Source organism: Acipenser ruthenus, chromosome 41 (assembly GCF_902713425.1).
Source record: "Acipenser ruthenus chromosome 41, fAciRut3.2 maternal haplotype, whole genome shotgun sequence".
Classification (NCBI taxonomy): Eukaryota; Metazoa; Chordata; class Actinopteri; order Acipenseriformes; family Acipenseridae; genus Acipenser; species Acipenser ruthenus.
Window position 1 is genome coordinate 9,261,773 of NC_081229.1, and position 21,453 is coordinate 9,283,225.

The window sequence follows — 21,453 nt, forward strand, 5'->3', positions numbered from 1 at the left end:
TCAGTGAAGGGAAAGGGAAAAAAAGACAGATTTTCAGGCAAACCGTCTGAAGATTTTCCCATGGCTAGAGTTTAATAACGATAGAGGTCAAATGAGTTGTTCTGTCTGCAGTGGAGTTTGCTAACCGCTGTTACCAAACCTGTACAAACAACACAGCTTTGAAAAAAAAAAATCGAAATAGTAACTTTGTCAGGCAATGGAGAGTGCTGTGCATCACAACGATGAGCAGCTGGATGCACATAATGATAGATGTTTACGTTTCAGAGACTTTATAGAGTTTCACAGTTATTGAAATTCACAGTTGCAAAGGATTTGCAGTTTTGTCATGGTGCATTGCTGGACACTCGATTCAGGAAAAAAAAACTAAACAAACACACACAGTATGCTGTTTTTAAGCCTCCACATTCTAACCCCTTTCGTGAAAGTAAAACTAATGATCTAACTATTGTGTGGTAATTTTTAGCGTTGGTGTTTTGGTGGCAATAATACCGAATTACAAAACAGCAACGGTCACTGAAATGTCTATAAATGATCAATTTATGTACACTGAAGTCATGAAAGGGGTTAGTTAGAATGTGTATTGCAGAGTTGCATTTTAAAGTATTGCAATATCATGCCCGTTCTGTCAGAATTCAATTTCATTGTGTCTAACTCATCCTTTCTGCCGTACTGGACAACTGTAAACTGACTATTATTATTATTATTATTATTATTATTATTATTATTATTATCTGGGACGAATTGCACCCATTGCTTTCCTGATCATCATGTAAATCCTAGAACACTTCGCTGCTGATTTAGACAGCTCTTCTTCCTTGATGACTTTACTCCTATAAGAAACTGTCCACATGTCCCCTCGCCCCCTCCAGCATTGAATGCAACCCTGTCATGTGACCCGTTCCCGTGGTAACAGCTTCAGTGACGTATGAAGTGGAGCCTGCAGTTATATCATCGATGCAGGATCGGCGCGGGGGTGTCAGGCTCTTTGTTTATTAAATGAACAGGCAAGACGGCATCAACAAGACCGAGTCCATTTAAAATATAACAATTAAACTAAAAAGGGGCCGGGATATCAATCGAAATTAAGGTAACGATGTGTTTTTATTTATTTTTAATGACAACGTAGTTGAGGCCGAGTTCCTTGTTTTATGTGCAGGCAAATAAATAGCGGGCGATATACCAGAGTGTGTGAATAATTATATATAATATTACAAATTATACACACACGTGAATAAATGAGGGTTCCTGTGTAAAATCGATCAATCATTAGATTAACCGGTACATGTGTAGGTTTACCGGCTCAGCGGTCACTTTATAAAATATCTAAGGAGATGGTAGATCGAGCTCTCATACTTGAGGTAACTGTCTGCCATCAATTCACAAAACCAAACCAAACCGCACTCTGCTAACCTGCGTGCACCTCGGCGAGGCGATGAGTTTAGTGGGTTTTTTTCTAAGTGGGTTTAATTTAATAAATCACACTTGGTAGCGGCACGAGTTTTGCTGAAGAGATGTCGTTGTTACCTTAACTAATGTTTAAATTGATTTAAAATGAAATCGGGAAAAGACAAGGGGGATACAATCATAAGAAATAAAAGCATACATCTCTCTAATCATGTCTGTATATAGGACAAAACATTAATACAGGGTCTCTGCTAAACACATTAATAATAATAATAATAATAATAATAATAATAATAATAATAATGATGCAGGAAGGGATGCAGTGAAGTTTAGAAAGATTAATCAAATAATAATAATAAAATCCTAAGGCTGGAGTTAAAGAAAAAATATTAACAATTGTTCATTTATCCAAGTACGTAACAGATTTTCCAGAAATCTTTTTTTCCATTAAGCTCTATGACGTTCCTTCTGAATTCACCTCAAATGCTGTCGCGTTAATTACCATCTCCTCAGTTAATTTATGCATTGACCGCTGAGCTGGTAAATCTACACGTTTACTGGCCGATCTAGAGATTTACACATGAACCTATCTATCTGTCTGTCTGTCTGTCTGTCTGTCTGTCTATCTGTCTATCTATCTATCTATCTATCTCTATCTATCTATCTATCTATAAAATGAAGAGCGGGCAACGATATGAACATTGTATATTGTTATCGTGCAAAATCCAGAATATAATAAGTAAGTCGCCCTGGATAAGGGCGTCTGCTAATAAATAAATAAATAATAATAATAATAATAACACAATTGCAATACGGAACATCCTGTACAGACCTCAACAGATATTTACATATAAAAAGCTGTAACTTACTTTAAGTTAGTGGTGCTTTGCTTCTCAATATCCATAGAGATAAACCAAGTCTTGTAATGTTGGTTTTGCTATTCCATCATCAGTCACCTCTAAACAGAAATATTAATTGATGTGCTTCAAGCACAGACTTGCAAGCCAACCCAGAAGTAATTCAATCTTGCTGCTCTGTGTATACCCGCGACATGTCATGCTGAGTGCTGCATTATTTTGAGATGTTCTGATGTTTTAAAAATGTCATTTAAGTACTGAAAGTTCACATTTTGAAAATACATTAATAGCGGAAGTAATCAAATGGACAAAATGCAATGACCTGCTAACGCATGTGCATGTCTTAAAATAATGCCGTGGTGCAGAATGCAGCATTTAAATAGTGTTTGGTATCTAAACACCAATCTATGGAATAAAATGGTTAATACCATATTCCTGCCAATTTAAAATGTGCTTTTTCAACAATTTTTTGCTTCTCAAAAAGAGCCTGTGCCTTAAATCTGAGTTCTAATGATGCGTGTATTAAAATCGCCACTAAAAGACGTGACTACCCGAGAACACAAACAGCAACGTGACTGACTGCCAAGAAAAGACAACAAAGACATCTGCCTGAATACACAAGCAGCACAAACGTGACTTAATGCTGAGAAAAAACAAACCAAGCTTCCTGAGGAATTCCAAGAGAAATGTTTACAATTTCAGCATTTCTGTCAAACATAAGAAAGTTTCCAAACGAGAGGAGGCCATTCGGCCCATCTTGCTCGTTTGGTTGTTAGGAGCTGATTGATCCCAGAACCAGGGTTGGGGTCAATTCTGAATGTGTTGGTAAACTCCAATTTAATTCAAGAATTGGAATTGGAATTTGAATTGAAAAAATCTTCAGGATAGAGAATTGGAATGAAAGGAAATGGAATTTAATTCCATGAAATTCCACACATTTTAAAAAGTCAAATGCCTCATTTATTTTATACTATATACTTTTATCACTATAAACAATACTGATTGCAACAGCATTACTATATACTTTCAAATACTGCATCTTAAGCATTATTTTATTATTTTTGTTTATTTAGCAGACGCCTTTATCCAAGGCGACTTACAGAGACTAGGGTGTGTGAACTATGCATCAGCTGCAGAGTCCCTTACAATTACATCTCGCGTCTCCCGAAAGACGGAGCACAAGGATGTTAAGTGACTTGCTCAGGGTCACACAATGCGTCAGTGGCTGAGGTGGGATTTGAACCGGGGACCTTCTGGTTACAAGCCCTTTTCTTTAACCACTAGACCACACAGCCCTCAAAGCATGGCTCAAAGCTTTCAAAACTTAGTTTTTTGCATTTTTGTAATTAGATGGTTAAGAGCTACAGTAGTCCTTAATTATTTGTTTTTCTTTATTCATCTGTTATTTAATCATTTAGTTTTTCACTCCTATGTAGTTACGTGCCACTCTATATACTACTACAACCCACAAATAAATCTGACCAAATACAATGTGAAAAATGTGCAAAACTGCAGAAAATCAGACGGGGGGGCAAATACTTTCACGGCACTGAAGAGGGAGTCTGAGAGAAAAAAAAATGACACCAAAGTTCGGTGCTTCTTTCATTTGTTTGGTATAAAGGTAGTCAAACATGCAATCTTCAGGTGTGAAAAAGTTATTGCCCCCCTAGTTAACTCAACCCAATTAAAGGGATAGTTGGGGTCAGCTGTTTGAGTACTTTGGTTAACAACCAGGCCTGATTTGAGCCATCCCTGCCCAATATAAATCTGACTGACTTTGGCCCTTACCATCAGAGTGAAGTTGTCAGCACACAGGATCTAGAGGCACATCATGCCACGAACAAAAGAAATTCCTGAAGACCTCCTGAAAAATGCTGTTGATGCCTATCAGTCTGGAAAGGGTTACAAAGCCATTTCTAAGGCTCTGGGGCTCCACCGAACCACAGTCAGAGCCATATTGTCCAAATGGAGAAAGTTTGGGACAGTAGTGAATCTTCCCAGGAGTGGCCGTCCTGGCAAAATCTCTCCAAGAGCAAGGCGTAAAACTGTCCAGGAAGTCACAAAGAACCCTAGAACAACATCCAGGGATCTGCAGGCCTCTCTGGCCTCGGCTAAGGTCAGTGTTCATGACTCCACCATTAGAAGGACGCTGGGCAAAAATGGGATTCATGGCAGAGCAGCAAGGCGGAAACCATTGCTCACTAAGAAGAACATGAATGCTCGTTTCAAGTTTGCCAAAAAGCACCTGGATGATCCTCAAGAGTTCTGGAACAATGTTCTATGGACAGATGAGTGAAAACTGGAACTTTTTGGCTGACATGGGCCACATTTTGTTTGGTGAAAACCAAACGCTGCATTCCAGAGTAAGACCCTCATGCCAACAGTTAAGCATGGTGGTGGTAGTGTCATGGTTTGGGGATGCTTTGCTGCATGAGGACCTGGACGCCTTGCCATCATTGAAGGAACCATGAATTCTGCTCTGTATCGGAGAATTCTACAGGAGAATGTCAGGCCATCCGTCCGTGAGCTGAAGCTGAAGCGCAGCTGGGTCATGCAGCAAGACAATGATCCGAAACACACAAGCAAGTCTATATCAGAATGATTGAACAAGAAATTTAAAGTTTTGGAATGGCCTAGTCAAAGTCCAGACCTAAACCCCATTGAGATGTTGTGGCAGGATCTGAAACAAGCAGTTCATGCTTGAAAACCCACAAATGTCACTGAGTTGAAGCAGTTCTGCATGGAGGAGTGGGCCAAAATTCCTCCACGGCGCTGTGAGAGACTAATCAATAACTACAGGAAGCGTTTGGTTGCAGTTATTGCCGCTAAAGGTGGCGTAACCAGTTATTGAGGCTAAGGGGGCGATTTACTTTTTCACACAGGGGCATTGGGTGTTGCATAACTTTCTTTAATAAATAAATGAAATATGTATCAAATTTTTGTGTTATTTGTTCATTCAGGGTCCCTTTTATCTAATATTAGGTTTTGGTTGAAGATCTGATAACATTCAGTGTTAAAAATATGCAAAAATGTGTAAAATCAGACAGTGGGCAAATACTTTTTCACGGCACTGTATATAACTGTTACAAATCAGAAGCAAATGTTATTAGAGGTTGCACAGAAGAAATCCACAGTGAATAATATATGAAAATAATAAATTGTGTAATCCTATGGTATTCAAAATTATTGCAAGAAATTCTCTTCCCTTTCAATAGTAAGGCCACCTTTGCTATTAAGGCCAGATTTTGTCGGCCCCTTGAATGACCTTTAATAGCCCTGTATCTAAATAAATAAATGCTTGTTTTTTTGGCAGCTATTAAACAGAATCCCGTGTGCTGCCATGGACAGTGTGGAGATGGAATCTGTCCAGATTAAAGAGGAGTTCCCTGAACCTGAACCTGTCCCCAGAGAGGAGTTCTCTGGGCTGGCTTCCCTCCCCATTAAACAGGAGCTCTGTGAGATGCAATGTGACTGCTGTCTGATGGAGGTCTCTGAGATTAAAGCTGAGCACAATGAACTGGAGATTCCCCAGACAAAAGAACCCCTTCCTGTTAAACAAGAAGAGGTGCTGGAAACTGATCGTATTAAACAGGAGCCCCCTGAAGTAGAGTTTGACCACATGGAACCAGGGAAGGAAGAATCCGAGGACTTCAAACCAAACATCCCTGAGCTGGAGCCTGTACGCCTGCGGGAGTGTAGCGTGGTGCTGAAGAGAATCTGCGTGAGAGAGCAAGGCGCTGGAGAGGAAGGCTCTCCCAACAGCCCGCAAGGAGGTGGAAAGGAAGACGGGCGCTCCCATTCAGAATGCAGTCTAGCAGGTGAGTGACTCCCAGTAGCTGTGACATTTGTCATTCTAGATTGCGTGATATCCACAGTGTGGTTGAGAGGGAAGGAGCATGTAGGTTACATTACTAGCTGTTTGTTTTCCCTGGACCAGTCCAACCAGTTCAATATAGCACTCACTACTGGTGAACTTCAGATATAGATAGAATGTTGCCATTGCTCTGGTCTGGGGGGGGTATTATACCAAGAGGGAGAAACACTTAAGGACTGGATATATGATTATACGTGTTCAGTGTAAAAATATATGGATATTATTGTAAATGTGTAATGCTATTGAAAAAGATTGTAGCGTGTGTTAGGGGAAATAGACCTGAAACATTACAGGAGGTCTTTGAAGGCAGATTTTGATCCCAGGGCTCGGTTTCACCAGCATCAGTCTTTACTGACTGCTTTTACACATAAAGCAGAGATGCCAACGGCTACGATTTGGCTGAAGCAGATACTATTTTGGAGGTTCTGCTACGTCAAAGGGGTATAATACTGTGACTTGTATTAAATAAATGATGGGTACTCCCTGAACGTTTATTAAATCTGAAACAAACACACATTGGAAACGTGAAAAAACGCCACCTTAACAAAAGTGCCCAGCCATTTAAAGTAGAGAGATCGAAAACACAAGCCAAGTTTCAAGAAACCATTGGGGCAACCTTAGCCAGCACCAAGCAAACAGACACAACTGTCAAAGAGGTGGGGGCCAAGGTTGCCCCAATTGTTTCTACTAACTTGGCTTGTGTTTTTCATGCATTTGATCTGCTTTTATCGTGCCTGAAAAACACAAGCCAAGTTAGTTTATTATTCAAATGCTGGGGACAAAGTAGAATGTACAGATCAGTACTAAACAGTACATTTTTCTAAATAAGACCGTGGAAATCGTTTAAACAAATAATTTGTCAAAGAAAAGGAGACGGTGTTGAATTCTCAAATGCTGTGCAACCCCCGTAAACAACAACACACATTCTCCCCATTCACTAACAGCGTGACCCGACCCGTTCCCCTGACAATACATGGAACACAGACAGGCAAGACAAACTGAACAGACAACAAGTCCTGCAACAAAGCAACTGTCCGGGTTGTTACAATATATTTAAAATTGTAAAGTAAAAATATATGAAAGCATGACCACCTTTATGTACAAAAATCTTCACTAATGTGCAATTGAACAAGAACTGTTGAATATTGATTTGTTTCTTACAGTAGTAAATGTCATTGTTTTATATGATAGTGAAAAATAAATAAATATCAAGATAAATAAATATCTGTTAATTTATGTATTCATTTATTTCAATATTTATATTAATGTATTTATTTGTGTTTTACTTTTACCAAATATATAGGTTATCCTTCAGCACAGTTAATTCTCAGAAATGATGTTCCTTTTTTGTCCAGTGGGGACCACAAATAGCGTTACTCTCATCGACCAGTATAGAGACAGGAAATCGTACGTCCTTGTGCCAATAGGGACTACAATGAGCGTTACACTCGCAGGAAACAATTTTCAGAGCTCCAGCTCAGAGTCTCAGAATGAGGATGATGAAGGTAGATGATGGCTCGAACAATCTAAAAAATGTAACAAAGTTCGGAGAATTTTCAGCTGGCTGACTTAATCTTTCAAAATACTGCATGTCTGAACTAATCGTGTAGCATTAACAGTTAACACAAGGCACTTGCAAACTGAAGGTTATAGGTTCAAATCCCACGTATTCCAGACCTTTTTGTTTCTTTATTATATAAAGATTTTTTTTTTTGCAGGCGAATGTTCCATTTTAAAACAGAAATAAGTCATTTCATAGAAATGATACAGACGTCCAAATAAGTGCTTTCCCCAGTATATTTCCATGTTGACAAAACATGTCATTAAAATCAAATGTGCTGTAACATGAATATGCGTGGATATAAGTGCCTGGGGTCTGCAAAAATCTCCCAAAAAATACGACGGGGAGAAAGAGGAGGAGGAGAGGGACGTTTTTACCTTCCTTTGGTGACTTATTTCTCTTACTGTATGACAGGTATTTACTTTTTTTTTCGTCAGCGTTGGGAACTACAAATTAAAAGTGAAATGGTGCTTTTGGCTGATTTACTTTTGCTGCGCCAATACCCTGAAAACACATAAACTATCCGTGCTCTGTAGAGAGTCGCTGGCAGTTCTCGCGCTTCACTGTAACTTGGCGTGAGGAACGACCGTTCCTCTCGATTTCATTATGGAAGGAAAAATATATATTCTCCTGATTGTGGAGCTGCCATAAAAAATGTGAGAAACGTCATCCCTCTGTCTGCGGTGATTACATGGCCTGTATTGTTTTTATACAGTTCTGCGGTTATGCCCCAATACAGCGCTGTGAACACGGTTTATATATTCTGCTCTCTTAAGGATAGTTCATACACCACAGGGTGGTCCGTCAGCCCCGTTGAGACTCGTGGGTTGCTTTGAGCTCCCTATGAGAGATTCAGATATAGACAAGCCCAGCGTGAAGCTAATTTGATACAAATCCCATGTAGAGTTTGAAATAGGCGAGTACACCGTCATAGGAACCTGTTAATTACAAGATGATATTTCCTAACTATTAACTTTTATTTTCAATTTATGCATTTTTTTCAATACCAATCAGTAATAATAATGAGGAAGCATCTTGGAATTGAATTAGATAACCTATCTGAACACTTACTGTAGGCCTTTTTTTTGCTAATAGCTGGGCATGAGGCTTGTTATCGCTTTTATATAAATTACTGGATGCTACACAGCATGTTGTGTTTTGATAGTTGCAGACTAGTAAAAATGTAAATAAATAAAACCTTGTAAAATCTTTCTTGGGGGACGGGTCTCCTGAGTGACTCATCCAGTAAAGGTGCTCCGCGTGGAGTGCAGGATGCGCCCTGTAGCCTGGAGGTCGCTGGTTCAGGTCCAGGCTATTCCACAGCAGACCATGGATGGGAATTCACAGGGGGCGGTGCCCGGGTGGGGAGGGTCTAGGTTGGCCAGGATGTCCTCGGCTCACCGCGCACCAGCGACCCCTGTAGACTGGCCAGGCGTCTGCGGGCCTGCCTGTAAGCTACCTGGAGCTGCATGGTCCTCCAATGCTGTAGCTTCTGTCACGTTTTCACTTTTCACGTTCTCTTTTATTATATTATTCGCTCTGCACACACTCTTAACTCAGGGGAGACGTTAAGGAGGACAGAGATGTTTAAAACTCCTAGTGGTTTATGTTCGAGCACTGGACGAGCGGTGTGTCCTTAAAACCCTTTTATTTAATCAAGAAAATCACTCAGACTCATTTATTCAAAGTTTTACGAATCAGAGCAACATCAGCGCTCCTTCGTTTTATTAAAATGCCTTTAATATTGGTTTAGTAGTTTGCGCATACTACTAAAACACGAAAACATGTAACAATAATTAGCAATCCTAAGTTTATTACAAGCTTCAGCATTTAATACTTCAATAACATAATACAATTATATGTATTCAGTGCAGCCCTCAGGCTGGTTAAGCACAAAGCCTACAAGCACCCACTGCTATGTTTTAGCACATTCAATATAACACTCTTAATACCAAAACATAGTTTCAAAACCTCATAGCAATATAACCAATAAATGCGAGATACAATAATACCATTAATATGCTTACCTCCTATTATAAGGAAGAGTAGCGTGAACAAAAGAGAAGGACTGTTCTGTAGAGATCTGCAAAGGATGGACCACATAGCTCTGCCCAGCTTGATTGTGGTGGTCTCAGTGTGATCGGCCCAGGGTTTTTATACAATTTTCGTCCCATTGAAAGCAATGGGAAACCCCAATTCGATCCAGTCATCAATCTATATTGACAGTCCTTATCTCTTGGCAAACAGTAATCTCTAAAGAATTCAACCAACTCCTCAGACTCAATTAAAGTCATATGCCAACAAATCAACACTAGCCCATGTTCTCATCCACTCATTCTTGGCCCCCCTCCTTCATCTGAAAAGTTAGGTGAAGCAGAGTTCACAAAATCCCTGCAACCTTGATTCACTACTTAATATGGGTGCATTATAAAAAGGAGTGGTGTTTTAAATATATGCAACACCAATATAAGAAAAGTGGTGTTTTTTTAATGTATGCAACACCAATAGTTATATCATAATATAGCAGTTATAGTTATAATGATTATAATTGATTACATGAACTTGGCTTTCAAAAATATATTCCCTCATGTCATCTCACTCTCAAATTAATTTCATTCTTTCCTTACAGGTGTGTGTTTAGCAGGTATTATAGGGAACTTCCATCTTATATCTTTTTAATGTAGAGTTTTCTCCTTATGGAAAACCTAACTATTTTACTGAGCTGTAAAGCTGTAATGTTTTTCTCCTATGGGCCCCTGGTAGCTTGAACTTAATTGACATCCAGATGACCCTGTATGTTTCAGCTATACACATACTGGCTAAAACCAGCTTGCTGGAGACACCTCTTTTCTTGCCAAGTTTAATAGTGATTAATGTTCCCTAGAACTTTCCTTACACCTGTATCTTACGTGCTTGTTCCGCCCGGCAACTAACTATCTTAGGTGCTAAGACCATCCGTTCTAACTCCCTATTTTTGCAGTCCGGCCCGATACTATAAGCCTTCTGATAAAAAAATTCCGGCTTCTTCCCACCAAAGAGGCCTTCCAGCAGCTAATATTAATTTCTCCAAGGGCAGGCTGATAGAGAGTTCAAGAAGACAGGTCACATAGAGTTTACTCTCCTAAAACCGATCTCCTGCTTTTATTCTTCATTATTTATTCAATCCTTTTATTTTGTATTTTAAACACAACATCTTTTTATGCTGCGTCTTTTAACTTCAGAGTCAAACTAGTACATTACTTCTTATAGCGTATGGCTGCTAACCTTATTACTTTCTGCTAGCAGCAGTATATCCGCAATATTACAATAGGATTTTATTCAATTTTTCTGCTCTCTAGTTGTGGTGTATCTTCTGACAATGCTTATTTGTCTTAAGTTATAGTCTGCTTTTACTCTAGGTTGTTCTTACTCACCTACTTATTTTAAAACTGAATTACAAACAGAAACCTACTCAAAGCGAGGTCTTTTAATCCTTTTCTGTTTTTTTCTTTCCCTTAAGAATACTCCTAACTCCTTTTCCCTTTATATTCAGAAGTTATAATTCTTGAATGTAAGCACACAGTAATTCTTTTCATTGAATTAGGACTCAGTTTTTAACTATGCTCATCTTGATAGAAAACAGCTTCAGGTATGCTATCATATTAAGCAAAGTGAATCATATGATCTTATACATAAAAATTGTTCATAGTATTTCATACTAACAATAATTATCACTACCTATGATTATATGTTACCACAGCAATCTATGCCATTTAAAACAAGCATATTAACATACATCTATTAGTACAGCATTATTCTGTAGTCAAGCTGAAAAGTCTTAACAGAGATTTCAGCACTAAATTCTGGGAATCGTGCCAATTTTAATAAGAGACTGCTCAAGGCCGGCCAGTGTATCAAGTTGTACCAGATTCTGTTATACGGTCTTACAGAGAGAGCACTTTACAGTATTTGTTACAGACTAAAGATTATTCAAACATTACAAATGGTTACAGCACATATCATCTCATTAATACATTTCATTTTTAAATCATCCAGTCCATGTCCAATGTTTCAGCTCGTTCCCAGCAGGACTCCACTTCTGTCTTGGGTTCAGCTCGGGTCGGCTCTGCAAACACCACAATACCTATTTTGCTCTACATTATTAGTGGGCAGACTTAATACAACTGAATCTGAATCAATCGAGGAGCCGTGAACTCTAGCCACTGAAATTCTCCATGCAAAGGAATCCAATTTCTTACTACACATAATAACTGGTTCGAGGTCACCCGTGACACTTCGACGTGGTTGCATAGCGGGTCTGTAGAGTGAAAAGAAGCGGACGGCTGACGTTTCGGAGGACGCGCGTGTCCTTCTTCGTCCCGCCTGAGTCAGTGCGGGGGTGGCAGCGGTGAACCGGGTTGAAATAAAAATAATTGGACATTTCAAATTGAGGAGAAAATATGAAAAATAATTGCAGATTCCAAATGTATTTAAAAAAAAAAAAAAAAAAAAAAAAAAAACGTTGTAACACATATACAATAGGCTACAAAATAGTTTTCAAGTTATTTCAATAAAACACAGCAGTTAGCAAATGGTTCAACTTGTATTGGCACATTACAGTAACATAACATTTAATTTACATATTGTTCAGCAACATCTTGCACATCTGACAGTTGTAAAGTTACAAAATATATATTTCTGTGCACTGATTATTTTTTTTTTCTCTTAGTATGATCTTTAGAACACGTCTCGGACAAAGCCACACAAATGAAAGTGTGATGTGAATGTGCTGTTGCATGCAGGGGTGTGCAGTTTGCATTCAGCCGCTGCGTGACGTGTTTAGTGCGTGCCTCACCAGTAAGTCAATTTAGGGAGTTGAGAGCTGTGACAGAGTTCGTTAAATGTGTTCTTGTTATTAAATACAGTTCCATTCAGTACCGGATTTGTGTCCCATTCAAACACTTTGAAGGCATGTATTAAAATGGATGTGCGTCTGGGTGGATATAGGGTTCGGATTCGGTTCACTGAATCCTAAGTATTCGAATCCAAATCCGAACCCTGTTTAAAAAGTAGGTAATCAGGCCGACTCCGAATCCCGAATTCGGTGCATCCCTAGTTTAAAGACAGCCACGCTAGGATCATGTGTGCCTATTTTTGTTTCAATCAGACACTTCCAGTTTTTTATGTTGATGATGTCATCCAACGTGGCCACCATGTTTTCTCTTGTAGCAATTTCCCTTGACCAAGTCTTCAAGACAAACATACTAGGATCAATTGTGCCAATTTTTGGTTCTATCAGACTAGCAGTTTGGGAGAAGAAGATTTTTCTAGCTTGTGATTATGACGTCTGTAGTGTGCGATTATGATGTCATGCAGCATGGCCGCCATACCACACAACCTGTCAGCTTCTTGCAAACACCAGTTCATCTTGGACTATCCCTCAACAACTATACCAACTTTCAGCACTCTAGAATAAGTCTTTTTCATAAGACACATTTTTATATTTAGGCAAAATTGTTTTTTTCCAATCCAATATGGCGGCCAAACTATGGGCCTGGAAACATGATAAAACAAAATAGTGTTGAATTATTTTCTAAATGCTGTGTGTTTACAGTAACCAAATTAGATTGAACTGTAAAAATGAGGTCATTGGCTTGCCAGTGCTGAAGAACCTTTTAATGTGAAGCAGGGGTTTCGCTGTCGCTCGTCACTCTCGTAATTTACAAATGTTTTTTGAAAGTGACGACAAAAAAAAAAGTGGAATCGTCACTAGTGACGATCGTTTCTGTTTGTACTATAAAAAAAATCCCTTTTGTTAAAGTCACACACAACGCCTCTTTCTTGAAAAGAAGGGATCGCTAAACCATAGAGTCACTGCTGCTGATCAGATCAGCGCCTCGGCCTCATCGATTCATTGACTCTGCAACGTTCTCATCCCGTGGTAGATGATGTAAATGCAGTCAGCCAATCAGCGCCTCAGTTTCATGTTGCGTGTCAGTTACCATGGTAACCCAGACCGCTTTATGAGGCTGTACTAGGTGCTGCTGTAGCTTTCAGCCTCGCATTAGTCTTTGCAACCTGACAGCTTCTGCTGCTGCGCTTTCACGACTACAGAGAGTTCTGCTCAAACCTTTGCATCCGCAGTGTTAGCGCTAGGCCGCGCCATTGCGCCAATGTCCCGCTTAAATTCTCTTAACGGGCTTGTGTGTCCCCCTTCCCTGACCAGACGCAATCAATACCAATACGCAGTAAATGAATGCATTTTGTATTACCATGACATGTCTGGCGACAGGCTAATATTTTTTACTTGTTTGTTTACACTTGCGTTTTCATAATTAAACTCCCGTGCTTTTATTCTCCAGTCCAGTAGAATGCGCTCACACACCCTCCCTGGTTACAGTCAGTTTCACAGTAAAGCCTGGACGACAACATCAGGCTTGTTAACAACATGGCCCGGCGCAAATATAACCTCGTATCCGTTACACCCGACCATTACTTCTGGAAGAATAAGTAATAAGCTTTGGCAGTGACTGTTGAAATATTATAGTTGTGCTTAAAAATACTGTGTACAGAAGATTTGTGAAACGAAAACGCATGAACTAAAAAAAAAAAAAAAGTAGCCTACGGTAACGTTATAAAATATGTGAAATGTGTCTTTTTCTATGAACGAAAATGCTAAAAATTCAGGGGCAAAATTATTCTGTATGTGTTAAGCACCAACTGTCTCTTGACCATTTCGCCAGTAGGCCTAGTATAACGAGCATGATAAAATTCTATATATACAGTGTATGTGGTTTTATACGGCACTGTATATATGCCTACAATACATCTTGCATTGAGAAAACACCACTGGAATCGGAATAAAGGAAATTATTATGTTACACAGTTCACGTGCAGCATGGCTTTGGTAAGTAGCATTTTCAAAACCATATCATTATGTGCAGTATTAAAATAAGTAAAAAACCTAACAAATCCACAAAACCAAAGAAATACATCGTGTATATTTGACATTTTGTTTGAAGTGTTCTGTGTAACACGGGCCATCGTTTAACCTGAAGAGATATATCATATTATCAACAACACCAACGTGTGTTGTGAAAAAATAAAGCAACAATTGTTTTGAAAACTGTCCAAAATATTTACTTGGTGGCTAAGAATGAAAAATGTCAAGATAAAAATGCCATTTTTTATATGGAAATTGTCCAAATAAAAGGGGAAGCTGGAAGACAACGGCATTTAAATACTACTACTATTAAACTGTTTCTGTTGGTAATGTGGTTTCTTCTAGCAGTTTTCAAACTGGGGTACACGTACCCCTGGGGGTACTCGAGAAAAATTCTGAAATGGCAGACAACGCATTTGATTTAGTCCCACTTGTCAATCTATTGTCATGTAATCAAAGTTTAATCGCTAACACCAGACTGACGAGCTGTGACAGAGCGTTCAGCGCACACACGGCTAATTTACATATTAAATATGTACATTTGAAATAAGCCCTGTTGTTTAAATGTAATATAAACAGTCGGGCGGTTACTGCAGTCTCTGGGATACAAAAAAAGACATTTTAAAAAACTAAACGCCTAGTCTTTAACTCATTTTATTTCCTGTGTGCGTTCATGCCGGCAAGTCGATATTTATTTGTTTCAATGACCCGGTTAAAGTTTATTGTAACTTAAGTACTATTGGTTCATTTCAAAATACAGAATGTATGGCCAGTCAGAAACCGCAGTATTGCCATGCGGTCTAGTTTGACAAGCTGTTACGTCTGGTGTGAGTGTAGTTTTTAGGTCTGGTGTGAGTTTTTAGCTTTCAATCCAGTGAAAAAATGTGGATTGTTTGCGCAATACTAGTACATTACTAGCAAAGGGCGATCAAGACGAAATACCATCAAAGATTAAAAACGCCAAAAATGTCTTGCGACTGAAGCTCTCTCCGATTTGTGTGGTAACAAGTAGGGGCATCCATCACACTGATACTAGGTAAGCGTTTTATTATTGTTTTTTAATTAGCATCAGTACTGTACGTTTTAGTCACCAATAATTTAAAAATGCCAGTAATATGTTTTCGTATTGAGGTCAGCTGTAGAGATGCGTGGATAGTGAACTTTTCTTTGCCTTCTTTTCTATAACTTTATCATCAATATAAATACATGATTGCGGTAAACTTGTGCTCGCGAATTAAAAAACAAAACTGTTAGCCAATACTGTAAAATGTAACGGAAGATCCACTCGTTTTTTCAGCAAGAGTGAAATAGAACAAACAGAACAAGTTGTAGAAAATGAAGACTTGGATTCGGAACACCAGAAAAAAAAGAACAAACTAAGCTCACATGCGTCAGAGAACAGAAAGAAAACAAGCAGCAAAGTTTCAGCCTGATTGCAAAACTCTGTTTCCATGGGTTGTATATAATATTCTAACACTGTTTTTTTTTTTTCTTTTTATTGTAAAAAGACATACATGGTATAAGTAATTCATAATGCATTCTGTGTCTGTATGTAGCTTTTCAGGGCAAAAAAATCTGGATCTTGAGTTTTAATGTTCTAAAACTTTACAGCTGTAAATGACCAATTTATTTAAACTAGAGCATTATTAAAATGGTTTAATTCAATAATTGTTTTGGTCAATACAGTGATTTTAAGGTATAAAATAAAAACAGGACTCATAACACCCTTGAAGACTTGAGCTGTGCGCCAGTAGTGACTACTGAATATCTGGAGTGACTAATGTTTTTATAAAGTATTAATCACTAGTGACTAGAAAAATCTAGAACCCAGGGGAAACTCTGATGTCAAGGGGCTAGCAGCCACTGGCCTAAAAACAAACAACAAAAAAAAAATTATTTTCTCCTTTCAGAAGTTGGCATCTCTAATAAAGTAGAGGCTATACGTTTTATTAACAGATGTAACCCAGTGGAAGCCCCCACAGCTGAAATTCACATGCTTTAATCCACTCCACCACCCAGCCACATGCCCTAAGCCTACAAGCAGCCCCTCTTACTTTCTTTCCTGTTCATATTTTCCAGGTTCCAGTCCAGCAGCTAAAACGAGAGCGGGTGGTGGAGAATATCCTGACTGTGGGAAAGGTTTCACCCAGTTAGGAAACCTGAAAACACACCAGCGAACTCACACAGGAGAGAAACCGTATCGCTGCTGTGACTGTGGGAAGAGTTTCAGTCACTCAAGAAACCTGAAGACACACCAGCGAACTCACACAGGAGAGAAACCATATTGCTGCTCTGACTGTGGGAAGAGTTTCAGTCAGTTAGGAGACATGGAAAATCACAAGCGAATTCACACAGGAGAGAAACCGTATCGCTGCTCTGACTGTGGGAAGAGTTTCAGTCAGTCCGGACACCTTGTTTTACATCAGCGAACTCACACAGGAGAGAAACCGTATCGCTGCTCAGACTGTGGGAAGAGTTTCAGTCAGTCCGGACACCTTGTTTTACACCAGCGAACTCACACAGGAGAGAAACCGTATCGCTGCTCAGACTGTGGGAAGAGTTTCAGTCAGTTAGGAGACATGAAAAATCACAAGCGAATTCACACAGGAGAGAAACCGTATCGCTGCTCAGACTGTGGGAAGAGTTTCACTCAGTCCGGACACCTTGTTTTACACCAGCGAACTCACACAGGAGAGAAACCATATTGCTGCTCTGACTGTGGGAAGAGTTTCAATCAACCAGGAACCTTGCAAGCACACCTGCGAATTCACACAGGACAGAAACCGTATCGCTGCTCTGACTGTGGGAAGAGTTTCAATGTTTCAGGACACTTAAGAAAACACCAGAGAATTCACACAGGAGAGAAACCGTATCGCTGCTCAGACTGTGGGAAGAGTTTCAGTCAGTCCGGACACCTTGTTTTACACCAGCGAACTCACACAGGAGAGAAACCGTATCGCTGCTCAGACTGTGGGAAGAGTTTCAGTCAGTTAGGAGACATGAAAAATCACAAGCGAATTCACACAGGAGAGAAACCGTATCGCTGCTCTGACTGTGGGAAGAGTTTCAGTCACTCGGGAAACCTGAAGACACACCTGCGAATTCACACAGGACAGAAACCGTATCGCTGCTCTGACTGTGGGAAGAGTTTCAATGTTTCAGGACACTTAAGAAAACACCAGAGAATTCACACAGGAGAGAAACCGTATCGCTGCTCTGACTGTGGGAAGAGTTTCAGTCAGTCCGGACACCTTGTTTTACACCAGCGAACTCACACAAGAGAGAAACTTTAAATGGGATGATTCACTCATGAGGGAAAAAAACGTTATCCTTGCATTATGAATCCCTGTGTAATTGCTGTTTTGTGTATCACTCTTAAGAGCATGCAGTTTAAATGGTAAAAATGCTGTTCAGCTCTCTTGCACTCTGATTGTGTCAGAAAGTGGGCGGAGACGCGGACACGTCACAAGAGGCTTCTCTGCTGTCAGTTTAACTCAGGCTGTCAATGCAGTCAGTGCCTGGGAGCGGGAATATGCAGAAAGGAAACTATTCTGCACCTCATCTGATGGACGAGTCAGGAGAAATTGATAACTCAGTGTGGGGAATGAGTTTCAAGGTTTAGCATTTAAACTGCATAGACTTGAAAATAAATACATTGATGGGAACGAGTATCCCGACCCCGGTATGTAGCATCCCAGAGACAAGACCGCACCGTCCTTACTGGACAACCGCCTGGAGGGTTTGTCTTGTAAATTCATCATGTTTCTAGAACAAATGAGAAATGATAGTGTCCCATGGCTGCTTTGACATGAATGGCTGAATACTGCGTGACGTGTAGCTTTGCGATGTGCATTGTCCATGCTTGTATTTGTGCTGCTCTTGTAAACTGACCTGAGCAATAGCAGTGTTGCAAGCTTGTGTACAGATCTTAGGTACAGAAAGTCTGACCGGTTTTATCCCTGGCTCTGTCTTGCTCTTTTGCAGTAGTTTACACTCAGTGGCAGATTACAAATTAGACTGTAGCATAGCTACGACTATTGATGAATTAAGCTTGTGGGACATCTTCCTTGAATATGATATTAATACCTGAATGTGTATTAAAAATGAAACTGGACTTTATGAAACTGCTGTGCCTGAAGAAAAGACTATAAATATTGAAGCAAAACTACACATTTTGCACTCCACATCGAATGCTAACCAAGTAGCTGTCAGTCTGCCAAGCGAAGCTGCAACTCCGGGACTCTGCCTAAAAACGGACCCAAGAAAAGTAAGCAAGCTGCAAGCGAGTAAACAACCACAAGTGAAGAGACTGAGGCCCAGCTGGAGGACTGCCGTAAAACTTAGAGACTTCTATCAGACAAACAAGTCTGGGTCTTCTGTATTTCTAAGCCACAGTATCCAACAGAAGCTAAAGAAACTGTGCCCTGCTACCTGCTTAGCTAAAGATTCAGTGAAGAGGACAGAGCGGACAGGAGCTGTTGTGGATCCTATCCAACGATTGAAGACTTTGTTGCAGCTGTTTGATTCTATCAAGAGTTGAAAGCTTTGTTGCCGAGTTTGATCTGATTTGGGGATTGAAGACTTTGTTGCTGAGAGGAGAGCTTTTTGTACTGGACACTTCAACAGATTGAGTTTCCAAACCAGCCGACCAAAAGTCTAAGCTTCAAGAAAGCGTTCAGTATTCCAGTTGCATTTTCCTTTCATGGAACTAAATTAATTAATTGTAACACATTCACATAGAGTTGGACGGTTAATTATTTAGTTTGTACACTTTGCGTGTGAAATAACTTTTAATGAAACTTGATGAAATAACTATAAGTAATCCTACCTAATGGTTAAAAGTAAACTTGCTATATCCTATATACCATTAATAAGCTTAGTGTGATATATTCTAAATTTGTCTGTATCATTTCAGTTTAGGCTGTGTGTGTGTGGGCATGTATGTGTTAGGAAGCTACTAGCTGCTTCATCGCCTGCTTGTGCTGTTCAGGAGCTGTTGCCTTGTGTGTGAGGATATAGGCAGTGTCATATTTCAATAGCCCTGCTAGGTGTCTGGAAGGCAGAGTTAAAGCTGTCACTGGTGTTTTGTGCTTAGAAACTAAGGGGCTTACTTATTAATTTCTTAGCAGGCGCCCTTAGAATTGTTACAAGATATCACATTATTTTTTACATACAATTACCCATTTATACAGTTGGGTTTTTACTGGAGCAGTCCAGGTAAAGTACCTTGCTCAAGGGTACAGCAGCAGTGTCCCCCACCTGGGATTGAACCCACGACCCTCCGGTCAAGAGTCCAGAGACCTAACCCCACACTGCTGCCCATACTTTCCGACTTTTCTGATTTCTGTTTAATATTTGTGTACTTAATAAAATACTACTATTGATTTAAACATTCCTTGTGTCTAGTGTGTGTGTGTGTGTGTGTGTGTGTGTTCATATTAAAGCCTCAATCTGGTAAGACGTTAATTAAATATTTTTAATAAGAACTAATCAACCCAGATGAACTATAGATTTTGAAGGGAGTTCTTTACCTTTTAGTATAGATACATAAACACCGGTGCAAAAGATGCTTTGACACAACCCCCTTTTATAACATCCTGAGGAAATGCTGCTGTGTAGACACTGAAACTCGATTTCTACTCCTGTTTTGTATTTTACATTTCCGTTCAGTTTTAATGCTGATTAGTGTGTGGTTTTAACACGTTTAGTTTCTGTTTAGGGACCAGCAAAGCGTTCGTATTATGAGGAGTCTATGGCACGGCTTACTGCTAGTACTGCATTCATATCTACTGCACCCACACCAGCCACTGAACACAATGTGTGTGTTAATGAACAAAGGACACGTTTTTCTTTTTATTTTTATTTTTCTCTATCCTGTTCAGAGTTTTACATACAGAGCGGGGAGCTTTGTTCTTTCTCCACTGCTGGCAAGTCTCTCTGCGTCGTCTCTGCATGAAAGTCCTCCTCGTATTAATCTGAAGATTCATCTAGAAACAGGCCAGTATATGTAAGCAGTACGGCATGGCAGGGTGTGGGATACACGCTAACATCACCGCACCCCGGGTGCGTTATAACTGGACCTGCTACTTTTCTGTTGTAATCAGTAAAGCTCATTAAACGTCGAATTCTCAAAGTTTGAATGCAATAAATCTATATAGGATAAACGTCGGGAAAAACCACTCGCTATTTTTTTTTATTTTTTTATTTTTATTTTTTACCCCAAATAATAATTTAAGAATCCTCTCGTCTCTGTAGTTTTATACTTGCTGTCTCCCGTCTCTGTTCCGCTCTGAATGGCTAGGGGTCGCTGTCAGTCAAATCAGTGGTTCCTTAATAGGCTAGTGTAATGTCACCGCCCGGCATTTCATCCTGTCCTGACAGATCTCGTTGGCTGAAGCAGCACTAGAATGCTCTCATTCGTTTAAATGACTGTCAATCATCAGACTGACTGTGCACTTTCATTTGTCATTCAAAGCGCCTAATTTGAAATTAGCAGGTTAAGGTGTAGGTAAGCGTTTGCTATTATAGGTATGTACGGTGACCGGTACTAGTTCTGATTTGAAATGGGGTGCAAGAGGAAACCACTTCATGAGTTTTGTGCACAATACCCTGATCGACAGCAGAAGTCTCCTCCAGTCTGCCTTGCCTCCAGTGAGTCCAGCTGTGCTTAAGGAGAGGGGCGGAGCTCTGAATAAGTGCAGGTTAGTTCTGTTCAACTCTCTAATGTTTTGTTCTGTCTGTGCATATTGTTTTTACTTCTATGTATAAAAGTCTGTGCAATACACTTTATATGCTGCGTTTTCTATGGTTTATTTGAGACATTTTTTTTTAGTTT

The 21,453-nt window shown here is 39.6% G+C and overlaps 2 protein-coding genes across 3 annotated transcripts in view; one reads left to right on the top strand and one right to left on the bottom strand.

The window, feature by feature from the left end:
• Nucleotides 1-21,453, bottom strand: part of LOC131708993 (zinc finger protein 79-like) — a 181,304-nt gene that overhangs the window by 79,065 nt on the left and 80,786 nt on the right. The window lies entirely within an intron of this gene.
• On the top strand, nucleotides 407-20,015 carry LOC131708982 (zinc finger protein OZF-like). The gene is made up of 3 exons (XM_059010533.1): nucleotides 407-1,087; nucleotides 5,575-6,079; nucleotides 16,698-20,015. The coding sequence occupies exons 2-3, from the start codon at nucleotides 5,602-5,604 to the stop codon at nucleotides 17,909-17,911; spliced, it is 1,692 nt and encodes a 563-aa protein (XP_058866516.1). The 5' UTR covers nucleotides 407-1,087; nucleotides 5,575-5,601; the 3' UTR covers nucleotides 17,912-20,015.